The sequence below is a fragment of the Gracilinanus agilis genome, chromosome 1 (assembly GCF_016433145.1).
Source record: "Gracilinanus agilis isolate LMUSP501 chromosome 1, AgileGrace, whole genome shotgun sequence".
NCBI classification, from domain to species: Eukaryota; Metazoa; Chordata; class Mammalia; order Didelphimorphia; family Didelphidae; genus Gracilinanus; species Gracilinanus agilis.
This window is the reverse complement of record NC_058130.1, coordinates 540,521,808-540,539,447: the sequence shown is the minus strand read 5'-3', so window position 1 is coordinate 540,539,447 and position 17,640 is coordinate 540,521,808. Positions and strand designations below refer to the sequence as shown.

General features: G+C 37.2%; 1 protein-coding gene across 1 annotated transcript in view; it reads left to right on the top strand.

Moving 5' to 3' along the window:
- LAMA3 (laminin subunit alpha 3) overlaps positions 1 to 17,640 on the top strand; it is a 337,939-nt gene that overhangs the window by 164,667 nt on the left and 155,632 nt on the right. The window contains exons 22-25 of the mRNA XM_044682964.1: positions 3,620 to 3,776; positions 8,990 to 9,122; positions 10,926 to 11,068; positions 16,886 to 16,983. Coding sequence (XP_044538899.1) covers positions 3,620 to 3,776; positions 8,990 to 9,122; positions 10,926 to 11,068; positions 16,886 to 16,983 — 531 coding nt within the window. The remainder of the gene's footprint in view (positions 1 to 3,619; positions 3,777 to 8,989; positions 9,123 to 10,925; positions 11,069 to 16,885; positions 16,984 to 17,640) is intronic.

The following is a 17,640-nucleotide window of genomic DNA, read 5'->3' as shown; positions in this document are numbered from 1 at the left end:
AACCAGGTCTTCAGGATTCAAACACATGCTCTTTCTGTTCTAGAATTGAGGTATAGTGAGAAGTTGCTCTGAAGTTATTTCTCAAACTGGCATTTGAAGATGGGCTTAGAAAATTTGAGACTCTTGCACTGCAAACACATTTCCTTCCAGTTAACCCAGACCAACTCATGAGGAAGTCATTGGAGGCTAGAAATGACCAAATGATCCTGGGATCAGGATTTAGAGTAGAAAAGTACATTTTACAGATGAGGAATCTGAGGTCAAATGTGTTTAAGTGACTTGCCTGAGGTCTCACATTAAGTTTCTAGAGGTAAGACTCCAATTCAGATTTTCTCTACTCTAGAGCCATTTTTATTTCCTTGGTACTACAATCTATGCCCATAAAATGTTGGCCTCATAATTTTATTTTAAGGAGATTTAGAAGTAGAGATGAACTATGTGGCCCCATGGAGCTAACTTTGAGCACTTAGATTTCCCACGGGCTACTCACTGCTTCATCAGCCCAGGCTGAAGGTGTTTTGTAGAGTGACGAAATGAGGAGACTCATGGAGTGGGACCAGAGGTCCTGATGCTTGAGTTTCAGCTCTGCTAATTATCTACCTGCCTCAGTGACCTTAGACAAGTGACTTTACCTCCTGGGCCCCAGTTTGCTTATCTATAAAAAGAGGGGGCTAAACCATGTGATCCCCTATGGCTCTAATAGTCTATGTAGAAGTAGATTCAAAGGACAAATGGTGATAATGGGTTTCAACAAGCTTGGAGTATTGGCATTCTTGTCATCCCTTTTTCCTGGTGGATGCAGATTTTTTGAAAATATCCATGGCAACGATCTCTTCCACCTTTAAGAGTTCAAACGGATATTTCTTCAATAGTGGAGGATAGAAGAATTATGCTACACATCTCCTTTAAAATATCTATAGCATTAATTAATCAGTCCAATCAAAAAACTTTTAAGTGACTTTTATGTGTCAGGAGAGGCAGCTAGCTTGCTCAGTGGACAGAATGCTGGACTTAGAGTCAGGAAGACCTTGATTTGAATTCAGCTTCAGACACTAGCTGTGTGGTCCTGGGGAAGTCACTTAATCTCTGTTTGCTTAGGAAGCAGCTAGCTGGCTCAGTGGATAGAATGCCATACCAGCAATTAGGAAAACCCCAATTCAAATTTGGCCTCAGACACTTAGGATTTATGTGATCCTGGGCTAGTTACTTAACCTCTCTTTGCCTTAATCCACTGTAGAAGGAAATGACAAGCCAATCCAGTGTCTTTGTCAAGAAAATCACACAGGGAGCAGCTGAGTAGCTCAGTGGATTGAGAGCCAGGCCTAGAGACAAGAGGTACTAGGTTCAAATCTGGCCTCAGACACTTCCCAGCTGTGTGACCCTGGGCAAGTCACTTAACTCCCATTTCTTAGCTCTTGCCACTCTTCTGCCTTGGAGCCAAAACACAGTATTGATTCTAAGATGGAAGATAAGGGTTTTTATTAAAAAATAATAATAAAAAAGAAAAAAAAAGAAAATCCTGCAGATAGTATGGTCAATAATGTCATAAACAATCGAACACAACTAGACAACTGACCGAGAACAAAATGTGCCAGGCACTGTGCTAAGTCCTGGGAATACAAAAAAAAAAGGCAAAATATGGCCCCTGCCCTCAAGGAGCTTACTCTCTAAAAGTTATAAAAATATTAGAGGTCGTTGAGATGACTCAGTAGATAGAGTGCTAGACCTGAATTCAAATTTGGCTTTAGGCATTTAGGAACAGTCTGCGCTCAGACAAGTCACCACCCTGCCAGCTTCAGGTTCCTATTCTATAAAATGGGAATAATATCAGCAACTACCCCTTAGGACTGTTGTGAGTGTAAAAGGGGCTACTATTTGTAAAGTTCTTTGCAAAGCTGTATAAATGTTTTCAGTTATCATTATTCCTCACATTCCAAAATTCTACAATATGCAGAACATTTACTAAGTTGCATATCTTGTTTTTCTTTTTTTATTTAAGAAACTCCCTACAGTTTTATTTTTAAATTTTGTAATCATTTTTTAAACTTTTTCAGTTGCATGCAGAAGTAATTTTTTCCCTCTATATCCTCTCCCTTCTGCCCTCACCAAGAAGGCAGGTAACATGATATAGGTTGCCCATATATTATAACATAATACACATGTCCTTGTGTGCCATAAAATCCCTGTAGCATTAGTTAAAAGCTACAAAAATTTCAGATGTATGGACTACCATCCTTGATTACCTTTTAGTGTTATTTATTAGTAAAAAATTGGTTTAGATCTGTCAAAGGAGTATAAATTACCTCTGGCATGGAGTAGCACTGCACTGTAATTAAGTCCTTGACTGTGATATTATCTTTTCAGGAAAATATTTTAATTTTGAAATAAAAAAAGGAAAAAGAAAAGAATCGCCTGACAGGTTTTTGTTTTTGTGGTTTTATTTGTTTTTTTTTTTAAATAAGGCATTTCTAATTGGAAATCCTTGCTGATCAGTTGACTGCATTAATGGCATGTGAGCCAGAATAATTCCACCAAGCTTAAGGAAACACACACACACACACACACACACACACACACACACACACACACACACATCTTGGTATGAAAAGATTGCTTCATTTCCCACTTAAACCTTGGTAAAACACATAGCATACCAAAGCAATCTTTTGAGTAAGAGAACACAAATGATGTATGTACATTTTTTTTAGTCCATGTCAATTTCATAGCATTAAATTTAAATTTTGTTTTAAACAATATTACATAAAATAGGATTTTAAAATATGACTCCCCTCACTCCCCTTTGAAACTGACATTTGGCACAAGTCGGTATAATTATGTGTAAACCAAAAAAATGGATAAAAACATTTTCAGTGTAAATGTCATGGAGGAAAATGACAAGAAAATACAAGTTTTTTTAATTTATTGATCTGACAGGTCATAAGTTTAATAGACTTCATTTTTGATAACCACTTAGGATATATTAAAGAAAAGTAATGCTTGTAGCCCATTCAAAATAATTTACCTGGTTCAGTTCCTCAGACTTCCACAGAAGACTAATTCTGATACCACATTATAGCATAGAGATGACTATGGTCCTTGGAGGTTATGCCAAGAGAGTTAAGTCTCTCCAGTAGTTTCTAAGCAAGATGAATAGAATTGGAATAAAAGACAATTGATAAACTGAATGTCTGTAAGTCTCAGGACCAGGCTAGCTAAGTTTAGAGAGACAGCATCAGAGGGCTGGCCATCAAGTGATATATTTGAGATGGGAGGGCCCAGCAGTCTAGGAAACCATCTATATTGTGTAGAGGAGGGTATGATCTATTATTGGTATATTGGATGCCTGAGGCAAAATACCCAAAAAGTTGTATTATAGGTTCATGTCAAAAAAGCATTCATAGATAAAGAAGGGGGAAAAAAAAGGGAAGAGAACTATTTCCCTTATTCCCTTTGATGGGACTGTATATAATTCCATGCAAAGTTTCTTAGCAGTAGCCATTGGGATAAAAGAACAGTGAGTGAGAATGTGACAGCTGTGCTATAACTGATGGAACAGGATATCCATCCTTTTTAAGAACCCAATTCAGCTGCATCCATGTTTATTTTTAATTTTTCAAAGGCCAGAAATCAATCATTATTTCCCTGATTTACATCACATGAAGTTTGAAATTGAAGATGGCACAACACCTAATGGAAGAGGTGTTCGATTCGGCTTTGACCCTACGGAGTTTCCAGATTTCAGTTGGAGAGGCTATGCACAGATGACCCCAGTACAGGTATATTCATGGAGAACAAGTAGCTTGATAAAGGGGAGACTTCATCAATGAGATGAGATAATGTACATAGAATACTTCACAAATCTTAAAGTGCCCTTGAAAGATCTCTCATAATAATAATAATTAGACTTAATTCCTCACCTAGAGCACTAATATTCTGTCTTCCATTTCAAAAGAGGAGAGAATAGTTAAATTGTGTTGTAATTGACAAATAATTATGTATTTGATGTCAAAATTCATCTGGATTTTATTGGTCACCAGGAAAGTTAGAAGAGAATGGGTCCAAGAAACCTTTTTCTTTAGTCTTTTCAGGAGGCAAGAGATTTTAAAAAACAACAAGGTGCCATTACTGGAATATGAATCAAGTTGTAGCCCAAAAGAAATAGGAAAAAAGGACCATTTGGAGGAAATACCAATTTACTTATCACTCTGTATTCATGAGCACCCTGTTTAAACATTAAAGATTATATTCCCCCCTCTTCAGAAATATTTTTTTTCTGACTTGCTTATTTTGTTGAAGATTCTGGGGAATGGAAATTATTAGTTACCATGAGTATTAGGAGTAAAGTTATATTATCCCTATGATAATAATTCATTCTCCTTAATTCTGTTTCATTTTCTTTTTCTCTTCCATTCTTCCATTTTTCTCATTCTCAAAACTTTATACTTTATGATACCCACTAGTTAAGAAAATGTCATGCTAGAAAAAAGGTCTTTTCTCTCTGTTTCTTACCCATATTGTGTTTTTGATTTGATTTTAACTAGAAATGAAAAAAAATTTGGGTATTTTTGCCATTGTTGTGTGCTCAGTTTGGGAATATTGGTAACGAAAACTATTGAATGGTTTATCTTCTGCCTAGCCTGGATAATTCCTTCTTCCCTTTTTCTAATGAGAAGAAAAGAATGACATTGTTTTGGTGTCACCATGCATGTGCGCGTGTGCGCGCATGTGCGCGTGCGTGTGTGTGTGTGTGTGTGTGTGTGTGTGTGTGTGTGTGTGTGTTGGTTGCTCTTGCTGAACTCAAGTGGGAGATGTTTTTTAATGAAAAAAATCTAATTTTCATTTTTTTATCTCTAACAATCTATGATTCCTTTATGATTTCATTTCCCTATTTATATTTTAAGCGATTTTCTTCTCCACCAAAAAAATTGCATTGATAATGATAATGATGCTTATACCTAAAAAAGCCTCAATAATTCCCATAATCTCTTTGCCATTTCATATGCCATTTAATTTCAAACCACTGTTAGAAATCACTGACTCAGACTCTTAGCATTACCTGGTTTTCAGATGTTACCAACAGTGAAGTTCCTCCCAATTCATAACCTCATTTTTCTCCATCATTTTTTCCTAACTCTGACCTCACTTTTTTGGTTTGTATTCTTAATCAATCAACATTTTGCTGAGGATCTTCTACACAATTAGCTTGATCTTCAGATTTCTTCCTCACTTTCTTTTTCTGATTTCTTCTCCATAGTTTGTATTTTCCATCTCACTATTGATTCTATATATATGAACAAGAGAACATTTGTTCATTGTTTGTTTTCAACATTTTCTAAGCTGATTTTCATGAGTTTCCTCTAAATGTGGTGTATTCCATTCATATGTGAAGTTTTCATTAAAGATTCCTTAAAAAATAGTCATTCAGTCAACAAACATTTATTAAGTACTATTGGGAATGCAATATACATATTTAATAGCACTGAGAATACAAATACAAGCAAAAAGGAAGATAGCCTTTGCCCTCAAGAAGTTTATATTCTAGCCAGGAAGACAACATGTTAAGGAAGTTGAAAAGAGAGAGAGGAGAAATTAAGATACCCAGTTTAGGGGAATTGATGGAGAATAATACAAGAGGAATGCAGCCTCATAGAAAAATCACAAAGATAACTTTATCCATTGATCTTGTGTGTACCAACATCAAGAAAAGGCAAAAACAAAAAATTGCGTGAAAAGGGAATTTCTAGAGATAGTAAAGTGCTACATTTGTGGGTGATATTGTTTTGACTACATCAAGACCAAAGATACTACTGGAACTCTTCCATGAGATACATAGTGTGGGAGAAAAATTAAAAATAAATCAAGTCAAATTAAAATAAATTAAACTTCAAAATACTCTGTCTTAGTCATATCTCTGCTGAGAGAGACAGAGACAGAGACAGAGAAAGAGAGTCAAAGGGACAAAAACTAATCCTGCTTTTGAAAACTTCTCTGCTCAAGCCTTTTTCTGTTTACAATATATAAGGTTCAAGGAAAAAGACACAATTGAAAATTAGGTTACACTATTTGATTCATCAAACAGAATAATAGTAACTTAATTTCATTAAACAGAATAATAACTTAATTTTAAGGTCTGTCTGGAGATTCTTTGTCCTGAAATTATTCAGTCCCTATTGAAACACTCCCTCTAAGGATTCTCTTTTCTACTTAATCAAAAGGGCACTCAATTGATTGACTTAATCAATGGGGATCCTCTTAGTCTGATTACTTACTTTTCAGGAGCCTTATGAAGCCTCCCTTCTATAAACTGGTAAGGCTTTCTATAAGAACAAGGAAAAAAGATTTAAGTACAGGACACTGGAAATTAATAGTTACAAAAAGAATGATAAGGTTCTTATACAGATTAGACCAGCAACCTCAGACTAAAACACTATCATCTTCATCATAGCTAGTGTTTATAATTTTTTTAAGGTCTGAAAAGCACTTTGACAAATATTCTTTCATTTGATCCTCCCAACAGCCTGGGGAAATGAATGCCATTATTATCCTCATTTTACAGGATACTGAGCCAGATAAATGCAGATGACTTGCTCAGGACCCACAGATTATAAATACTAGAAGCCAAATTTGAATTCAAGTCCTTCCAACTGTGAGTGAGTGAAGGGAGGAAGGTAAGAGGAGAAGGAAGGGAGAAGAAGGTAAAGGGAATAGGAGGATGGTAGCCCAGCCGGTAGGCCCCATCCCTGGTGGGAAATTGACCCGAGCCCTTCGGAGCTCAACAAAAATCAGTCTACAAATGTAGGGATAGAATAGCTGGGTTTATTTAGATGAGAAAAAGTTAGGTAAGGGAAAAGGCCAGGAATTAGATCTCTGTAGGGACCAAGGCTCTCCTAGGTTCTCCAAAAAAGGCTCTTCCACTGATGGGGAAAAAGGTATGAAAACCCACACTCTCCATTTCTCTTATATCTTCCTCAGACACCTCCCACAAAGGAAGTGGGAGGTATCTGAGGAAGTTAGGGTAGAGGATCCTGGGAGAGGTAGTTTCTCAGAGTTAGTGCAGTTTAAAATGCACACAACTCCTGGGACATCTAGGTGGGACTATGGGTAGAGTACCAGACTGGAGTCAGAAAGACCCAAATTCAAATGTAGCCTCAGACATGTACTAGCTGGGTGACACAGGGCAAGTCACTTAACCCTGTTTGCCTCAGTTCTTCTTTTGTAAAATGTGGACAATAATGGTACCTCTCTCACAGAGTTGTTATTGAAGATCGAATGATGTACTATATGAAAAATGCATTGCAAAAAGGTTTTGTAATTGCTGCTGATCAGGCTTATTTATATTTTTTTAAATCACCTTTTTAACCTTTTTCTAATGATGAGATTTCAGGGAGTGCATTTTGGAGTATAGAACATCAAATAATTATCCTACTCTTAATATTTAGTCTAAGAGATGCTGTTGCTTTTTTTTTTTTAAATCTCATTTAAAGCTAGGACTTTGACCTCAGATACTTCTTAGCTATGTGACCCTGGACAACTCGCTTAATCTTAATTGCCTAGCCCTTCTGTCTTAGAATCAATAATTAATATTGATTCTAAGCGAGAAGGCAAGGGTTTTTAAAAAATAAAAAAATAAAAATAAAGCTAGCATGTGAATCTGACTAGTCCATCAAATTTTCAAGAAGCGACTGAATTTACAGAATGTATATATACATTCACGTGTGTGTGTGTGTGTGTGTGTGTGTGTGTGTGTGTGTGTGTGTGGTATTGCCTCTCCATCCATTATCAATTATCTTATCCAAAAGCATCCTTTTTTCTCAAGGTCACTCAAAAAATTATCCTCGTTTTCACAGTAGCCCTATAGAACCATTGGTGTTGATGCATATTTCCTGTGACATGCTAGGACTTGGGGTTTCAAGTTCTATAACTTGAATAGTCTGTTCCTTGCAGATGAAAAAGCTTGGCATTGCTCTCTATAAACGTAAAAGGTCCATTGTTTAAGCACCTGCAACACACAAATTAAAGTACAGGATTTCCCTTTGGGCATGGTTGGTAGTCACAGGTACCCTGATGGAAGTGAAAGATAATTCTATTTATATGAGCAAGTGATTGAGAGTCCTACTCAGATACCTCATCATAACAAAGCAGTGACCCTGGGTTCTCAAAACTACGCCAAAAGGCTCTGAAAGGTCTTGACAACCTGGAAAGGGTTGGAATATACCCACTGATAAGACTGAGTCTGCTGTCCAAATCCCAACCTTTCTAAGTTCAGAGACATTCATTATTAGAATGTTGGTCTCTAGGTGGTGAATATTATTATTATTATTATTATTATTATTATTATTATTATTATTATTTTGGTCACAGCAGCTCATGAAACTGTTTACAATGTTCTGAAGGGATTTCTCTTGGTGTTGGTGGAGGGATCACCAATACCAAACAAAATCATAGGTGTTGATTTTGAAGCCTGAAAACATTTATATTTCGACTACTGAAGGATTCACCTATTCTCTGTGCTCATCCACGCTCTACCTTAATGCCATCTCCCTGGAGGTGGTAGTAATGTACTTTCCTCTCTTTATTTTCCTTCTTTTTCTCTTTCTCAGCCAGAAGTGGTTGTCCCTGTCACTGTGGCTTCCTTTAAGCTAGGTCATCTAGTGCTCCGCTATGTCAGCCTGTTCACAAAAAGATCAAAAGGGTGGATCTCAGTTGCTGGCTCTGATTCTAATTGTAAGTGACTTAAATCTGTTATTAGGCTTGCCGTCATCTGTCTGTCTTCACCTTCCACACTTGAGTATTGCTGTCCATTAGACTGCTAACTTGCTTGCTCTTTGAGGGTGTACATGTTGAATGTGTGTGTGTGTGTGTGTATGTTCTGTGTGTGTATGTATAACTTGTAACACAAAATCAGTATTTGGCTAATGGGGCTCCTAACCCAATGTCTGGTCTGTACTTTATGGCTGTTCTTGTCTATTTATTAACTTCCATTTTACAGAATGAAGTGAGAGTAACATTGAATGTGGAGAAATCAAGCCAATACTTATTTCGTGCTATTCTGAGATATATTAACCCTGGAATTGAAACAGTGTTTGGTCATATAACTATTTATCAGCCTCAGTCTAAGGCAGGTAGGTAAATGTAAGCCTTTCTTGAACTTGCCAGTAGTTAGTGTCTTCTCCCAAAAATCATCTTATGTCTTTATACTGTATCTACTTACATATGTATACATAATTTCCTCTGATTAGAGCATAAGCTTCTTGAGGGCAGACTCTTTCATCTTTGTATCTCTATCACCTTAGCACAGTGTTTGGTACATAGTAACTACTTAATAAATGCTTGCTGATTGATGAATCAGGGAAATGCTTCCTCCCATTTTAGAGGCATTTAAAAATATTGTTATATCCATTGCCTTAAAATCAGTTCTCCAAAAAGTCCCTTTCTTTGCTAATTTGCCTTTCTTTAAAAATCTTGTTCAGATTTACATTTAACTACACATTCATGATTATGAACTGTTTATTTGTGATTTGTTTTCTAGAAATCAGCAAAATTTAATACTATTGGATTATAGGCAGGACATATAGCTACCACCTCCGGCTTTTGGGCCAGGAGACTTCCCTGGGATCTAGGTGGTATTGGGTGGTCAGGCAGAGAAGGGAAAGAAAGAGAAAAATGGGGATAGGGTAAGCATAAAGGATATTGATTAGGTATCCTCTTTCAAACGAGGGAGTTTCCAACTAACTTCAAGGAAGATGTAGGGAGAGCTCTGGTTTTGATCAGACCCACAGGATTCCTTCTTTATTGGAGGGAGCCTGGGGGTTGGGTGGTATGGGGGCAAGAATGGACCCATTCCCTTGGCAATTTTCTTTTAGATTGTGCCAGGCCTAGACGAAGCTAGGCTGAGTGATAAAATTATCACAGAGTTAGTTAGCCTCAAGCTTAATAATATGGGCTTAGTTGAAACTTGTATCTAATTTCAAAAATACTGTTTTACTTAATAAATATTGCATAGCTGAGATGTATTTAGGAAAGAGTTAAAAATGTTAACCATGGGGTGGGGGGAATCACAAGTCAAAAGCAACTGACAAATTTAGTTTTGGGTGTTTTGAAAGAGCTATAATGGATTGCACTCATCCCCTTTTAAAAGTAAGACCATAGTAAAACAAATAATGAATAAAAATTATACGTATACTTAGCTTTTCACTTGATTTTTGTTCTTGAGTATTTTTTTTTAGTTTGATATATTGTAGAGTTTTAGTAACACATTTTTCTTCACTATGCTTTGAACATACCACACTCTTATTCTCTTCTTTTTCTTTTGTTGGTGTTCTAGTCATGTATTTTCTATGAAAGTCTCCTGGGAAGGAAGCTGCAAAATACCCCTCTCTCTCCTGTTTAAATAGGCAACTCTTATGACTTCTTCCTTCTGCTTTCTAGTCCAGTGCTCTTCCAGGTAAAGGCCAGCACACGTCACATGGAAAGAAAGAAAGGAAAGAAACAAGTATTTATTTAGCACCTAATATATGCCAAACATTGTGCTAAGCATTTAACAAATATAAACTCATTAGATCCTCACAAAAAGCCCTGGAAGGAGGATATCATTGTCATTGTACAATTGAGGGAGCTAAGGCTAAGAGAGGTTAAGTGACCTACCCAGGCTTACATAGCTAATAAGCATCTGAGGCCAGGTTCAAACTTAGGTCTTCCTGACTCCAGGCTCTATTCAGTGAGCCACCTCGATGACTCAGAAAACAGTAAAACTCTATTTCATGTCAACTAACCCACCTAACCTTCTCAAGCATGCACCCAGTACTTGAAATGGTAACCTTGACAGCATTTAAAATATCTTCATATTCATTCACTCAATGAAACTGTTGGATCTCTTTTGGGAATTTGGTACAGTACAGGAATGAAGAATGTTTTTCCCCTGATAGGTGCTGTTCAAAGCAAAGAGATTGTCTTCCTTCCCAGCAAAGAGCCAGCTTTCGTCACTATTCCAGGAAATGGTTTTGCAGATCCATTTTCCCTCACTCCAGGAACGTGGATTGTTAGTATAAAGGCTGAGGGCATCCTTCTGGTAAGACTGGTTCTGAATAAAGAGATTTGGATATGATATTTTCAAAAAGCAAGTGCCACGTGAGAGAATAACCAAAGTAGCAAATGTTTTCCTGATAGAGCAAATATGGAAATTGATGATTTTCATTTCTAAGGATCCTTCTCCCAGGAGATTCCCCAGTTTTGATAAGGGGCCATTTATAAAGTACAGAATCTATCTGCTACCAGCTAAAACAAAACAAATAAATGAAAAAACTCTAAGCAATTAGAGCACATAGGTCATGAGATCAACTAATCAAAAATATACCCTTTCACTTAAAAATACACTTGGGATTTTCCATTATGTATCGCTTTCTTCCCTTTCCGTGTTATAATTATTCTCTGGAGACTGTATCTTAATTTAAAATAATTTATTAAATAATAAAAAAGCAGGCAAAAGAAAGAGAAGGCACCAACCATGTGGCCAGCAGCTCTCTTAGCTACTTCTCTTCACCGCCATGACCACACACCTACTCAGTCTGAGATTCCAAGGAAAGAGACCCTACTTCTTTCCAGTACTCCAATCTATGCTCTTTGTGCTGTCCCTTTGCCAAGCCTCTGACTGGAGCACCCTGACCTCACTCTGGACAAGAGGCAGATGTCAGGACATTTAGAAAGGCAGCACAGTGCTCATGCTCAGTTTTCTCTGCTACACTTTCTTAAAAGGCTTGTTTACAGATAAAGGGCTTGTCTGCACTCTTATTCAGGAAGGGAGGGGAAGAAGTACCTTGTCACTTCAGTCTTAAGATTTAACTTCTTTCCCTTTAAAATCCAAAGGCTGTTTAGGGGTGTCAAAAAAGGGGTACAAGTTAATGTTATATTTCCACAGCAGGAGTTAAGTATGATGAAGCTAAAGGGCAAGGTAAGTACCTGAGGTTCGTTAAAAATCTTTTGTCAGGGGGGCAGCTTGGTAGTTCAGTGGATTGAGAGTCAGGCCTAGAGATGGGAGGTCCTCGGTTCAAATCCGGCCTCAGACACTTCCCAGCTGTGTGACCCTGGACAAGTCACTTGACTCCCATTGCCCACCCTTACCACTCTTCCACCAAGGAGTCAATACACAGAAGTTAAGGGTTTAAAAAAATCTTTTGTCATGATAAACTGACTTACTTCAAGCATCCCACAATCCAAGGATCTATCATTTTGTCTGAATGAATACTCTTTCCATCGACCCACTTGTGAATGGTCTGGGATAGTTGTTGTGGCCCAGAATGTGGCTACAACTCACCTAGCTATGAGCCTATATGGCCCATCATGAGATCCATGTTTAAAGCTTTTATAGCTTGGTAAGGTCCTCCAGAGCTGGGATAGCCTCTAAAATGTAAAGCAAGCATTCAACGAGCTACTTCTTTCATCATTTAAAACTTGGACAATATTTTGTTGCTGAACTGATTGTTAGGAAAAGAATTCTTCACTGATATTCCCAAAGCTCCTAAACTTTATATTCCTTTCTGGTGCCTTGCCTACCACAGAGATCTGCATATACCATGTGCCTCATAAATGTTTATTGTTTGGTTGGAAATGTTGGGAGAGTTAGAGTGCTTCTCTACTCCTCTAGCTTGACCCTACCCCCTGCAAGTCATTATACTAGTCTTGAAGTATTTGAAAAATTTTATATGGAAGAAAGACTAGGGTTCTGGGGGACAGGTAGGTTTTAAGAACTAGGCTTAGAGACAGGAGATCCTGGGTTCAAATCTAGTCTTAGACATTTCCTAGCTGTGTGATTTTGGGCAAGTCACTTAAAGTCCCATTGCCTAGGCCTTAACACTCTTCTGCCTTGAAACCAATACACAGTATTGAGTCTGAGAAGGAAGATAAGAATTTAGAACAACAGAAAAAGGCTGGGGATCTTTGTTTTGGCTCTAGAAGGCAGAATCAGAAGCAACAGTTAAAGTTACAGATGCAAATTTAGGCTGGATATAAAAAAATATTCATAACATATATATAGAAGATATAATAGCCTGACTGGTAGTGGTAGATTCCCTCCTTTTGGAGATCTTCAGGCAGAGGCTTTATGACCTCTAGTTACAAATGTTCCAGGCCAGTTTGCCCCTCCTTAAGAAATCCAGTGGTCACCTCTTCTCAAGGGTTCACTATTTTAATAGTGAGCTTAGAATAGACATATATCTGATTGATTTAGCCCCCTGCAGCTGAGCACTCTTAAGCTCAGGAGATCTGCCAGTGTCTGAGGTCTATTTAACCATGGTACCATGTTGTCCAATCAAATTGTATCAAACAGAATATGCTAACTTTGATCAGGGCAAATAAGCCCAGAACATTTTCATTCACTATGATGCTGCAATGTCTAACCTGACTTTCCATTTATACCTTTTTCCTCTCAATGAAACATGGGGAAATTGAAAAATCTTTAGCCTCAGCTCTTACCTCCTAAACCTTTCAGAATTCTTGACACTCAAGTGACTCACCTGTCATTTAGAAGGCAACAACTCACCAAAAATCCAATCAATAGACCTTTAAAAATTATCCTTCAGTCTCTGTAATTTCTCTTTTCAAAAAATTTATCCTCTTACATCTCAAAACAGTTGTTGCAAATCATGCAAGGAATCATTAAGTCCACAGCTTTAGTGCACTGTCTCATTACATGTCTTTGAACCTAGATTTCTTGCATACAAATGCATACAAAGAGGCATCACCCTTTATCCTTTACAAGGTGATATGCCTTTATATTTACACCACAGTTGATTTTCTGTCCCAAACTACTCAGTTCACATCTGATAATTATGTTTCTTCATAAACATGTTTTAGCATTTTTATTGAATCAAAGTTTTTAAAGAGATAACGTATGTAAAGTGCTTTACAAAGTGTTAGCTAATATATGTGAATATATATGCATATATATACAGATATACATAAATGTGTATCTATACATATATACACATATATATGTATATGTACACATATATTTTTAATAAAACCCCTTATCTTCCATCTTAGAATCAATACTATGTATTGATTTCAAGGCAGAAGAGCAATGAGGGCTAGGCAATGGGGGTTAAGTTAATCCAGGGTCACATAGCTAGGAAGTGTCTGAGGCCAGATTTGAACCAAGGACTTCCAATCTCTAGGCCTGGCTCTGAATCCACTGAGCCCCAAGCTGCCCTTTTCTCTATATATAGTTATATATGTCTATATACCTATACTCACTATTGATGCTCTTTTAAGCCACCAAAGTGTTTTTTAACAGCAGTAATATCTAGCATCCTTTATAAGTTGATGTAATAATTTTTTACCCTAAAATACTTTTTCTGCCCATTTTAACATATGAATAGGGCAGTACCTTAAAGAGACAATACCTCATAATGGTACAATAGTGATATTTTGTTCCTCCTTATTCTCCTCACCCAAATTAGTTGATTGTATTGATGCTGATACAAATGTGTTTTAGGGTCTCTTACATCAAGTTAAAAGTAGAAGTGAAAGGCTGTTTAGCTTTGGGGGAAAGGGAATAAATACAAAAACAATTTATCTTTTATCAAACTCAACCTACTCTTTTGGAGTGCTAAAAGCCCCATAACTAGTCAGTAGACTAGAGCACTAGGCTGAGAAAAGCAATGTAGAAATGCCAACAATAGGAATAATCTTCTAATTTATGATCTTCTAGTGGACTTTAGAGAGATAGTAATATTTTCATATGCACCAACACATGCAAATATGCAGGTATACGGAGAAAGGGCAGTGAATGTGTGGGCTTAGTGATCTGATGCTTTCCTAGGAAAGGCTTAGAAATAAAGAGAGTATAGTAGGCATTGGACCTGTATAAGAAAAGCAGGTTCCTCCCTTTCCTCCCCAGGAGGAGCACTTGTCTCTCTTTACACTTGGCAGTCTGAGACATAGGATGGTTCCAAAAACAAGCCAGGAATGAATGTTAGTAGAAAAACCCTTTATGTCTTTAAATGCAATTTGTCAGATTTTTAAATGCTCTTAAAACTGTGGTGGATTAACAATTTGTTCATACTAATAAAATTTAGCATTTATATTCTTGAAAAATACCAGCTGTAATATTGACATGGTTACTCTATTGAGTAACTGGTGTATCTTGTACTTTTGAGTCTACTGCAACAATTCCTCCAAACCTTCCCATCACTAATATTTCTCTTTTCCTATGATTGCTGTTGCAAGTGACAGATTGGACCTTTGGGAGGGGGAAGAAAAGGCCATAATCCCAGGTGGGCTGTCTCATTTGCATTTCCTGGAATTATATAGGTAGGCAGCTAGGTGGCACAGTGGATAGAGTTCTGGCCCTGAAGGAAGACTCATCTTCCTGAGTTCAAATCTGGTCTCAGACATTCAGACCCTGGGTTCATCACTTAACCCATTTTGCCTCAGTTTCCTCATCTGTTAAGTGAACTGAAGAAGGAAATAACAAACCACTCCAGTATTTTTGTCAAGAAAACCACAAATGGGGTCATGAAGAATCAGACATGACTGGAAACAACAAAATTATACAGGGTCACACATGAATACTTCCATATTGATTCATACCAAAGCCAGTGACTGAGTCTTGCTTCTTTGTGAAAAACTGGCCAAGTTTGCACTGGGGAAATAATTTGCAAACTCAGAGGAATTTTTGTATCCTCCTTATCTACAATTTAAGCCATTTTAGTTACATGATTCACCAGGGCTACTTAACATCACTTAACATGCTATTGTTCCCTGAGTGTTAATATAGATCAGGAGTAAAGAAAAAGAAAAACCACAATTCCTAATATAGTTATGACACCTAGACAGAGTATTATAAAAGGCTTAGTCTTTAACAGTTTAATCTTTAATAGCTTAAAACTGAACCAAGATTTTTGGGATACTTTGCATAATTTTTACAGTGTCATTGGTTAAAGATAAATTTCCTTCTTTTGATTCTTATTTTAAAATTTATATATAACTTAGAGACAATAAAAGTTCTCATTTAAATTAGAAAAATTTCTTTACTTTGAAAATTCAGTCGCCAAGTCTGAAAATGGATTTGATGAGTAATTATTTATGTACAGAATATAATAGCAGATAAAGAAATGACTGGAAGCTAGGAAGACCTGAGTTCAAGTCCTATCAATGACACATACTGCCTGTGTGATACTAGGCAAATCATTTTAATTATCATTCTCCTAGGAAGTTCTTAAGATTATAAATGGGCCAGTTTGTCTTAGTAAGGAGAGTTCCCTTACTTGAGAGTTCCCTATATCAGTGGTATCAAAATAAAATAGAAATAGGGCCAGCAAAAAATTCAAAAGCTCTCTCCTCACCGCATATTGAATTAGAAAACCACAAATGAATATTATTTACGTTCCATTGTATTTTCACTAATTTTGCTTAACATTTATCAAGTACATGTTTTAAAAAACCCATACCAGATTCTGCCTTGGAATCACTAGGGTATATTGGTTCCAAGGCAGAAAAACATTGGAGTTAAGTGACTTGCCCAGGGTCCTACAGCTAGGAAGTATCTGAAGCCAGAAATGAACCCAGGTCTTTCCACCTCCATACTTGGCTCTCTATTCACTGAGCCATGTAGCTGCCCTTCCAATTTACTTTTAATCTGGTTCGGGTGGCACTCAGTTATCAATGTGGTCTATGGGGCTGGGTATTTGACACCTTCACCCTATACCAATGGAATCACTACCTGGTCCCCAATTAGTCTCCTGGATTCAGAGTGGAGAATGCAAATATTGATAAGAAGCAGGTAAGTTAGGGAGGTGCTATTCACCGCCTTGGATGATATTATTATTGTTTGTGTTATTTCCTTATGGAGATTAAAAAACTAATTAGACTTTTTTTCTCTTTTAATTAGGATTACCTGGTGCTGCTGCCCAGTGACTATTACGAAGCTTCCATCTTGCAGTTACCAGTCACAGAGCCCTGTGCCTATTGGGGACCTATCGAAGAGAAGTTAGTGTTTGAGCTCACTTAAATCATTAGCTGGCCACATAAAGATTCTGCTTGAGGAAGCCTCAGAAACGGGGCTACACTATGACATTCTGTCAAGTCACCTCAGTCGTTACCGTGGTTTTGATCTACAGGAATAGAACATCTCTTTTATAACCAGGAATCTTAAAGAACTTGATAAACGTTATCCATCAGAGTACTTGGTGTGCTATGCCATATGGCATGTGGAAATGCCAAGGTGTGCCCAGGTTACATACCCAAAGGAATGAATGCTTCCTGGGCATCTCCCGAACCTGCCCTTAGGTGGCTAGGCTTGAAGTAGACTTACAGTATATCATTAATAAGCTATCTGTTGGGAGCAATGAGGTGGCTCTGTGGTTAGAAAGCCATGCCTGGAGATGGGAAGTCCTGGGTTCAAATACGACTTCAGATATTTTCTAGTTCTGTGACCCTGGGCAAGTAACTTAATTCTATTCCTGCCTTGAAACCAATTCTTAGAATCAATTCTAAGACAGAAGTTAAAAGTTTCTTTGCTTCTTTGTTCCTCCTCCTCCTCCTCCTCCTCCTTATTCTTTCTTCTTCTTCTTCTTCTTCTTCTTCTTCTTCTTCTTCTTCTTCTTCTTCTTCTTCTTCTTCTTCTTCTTCTTCTTCTTCTTCTTC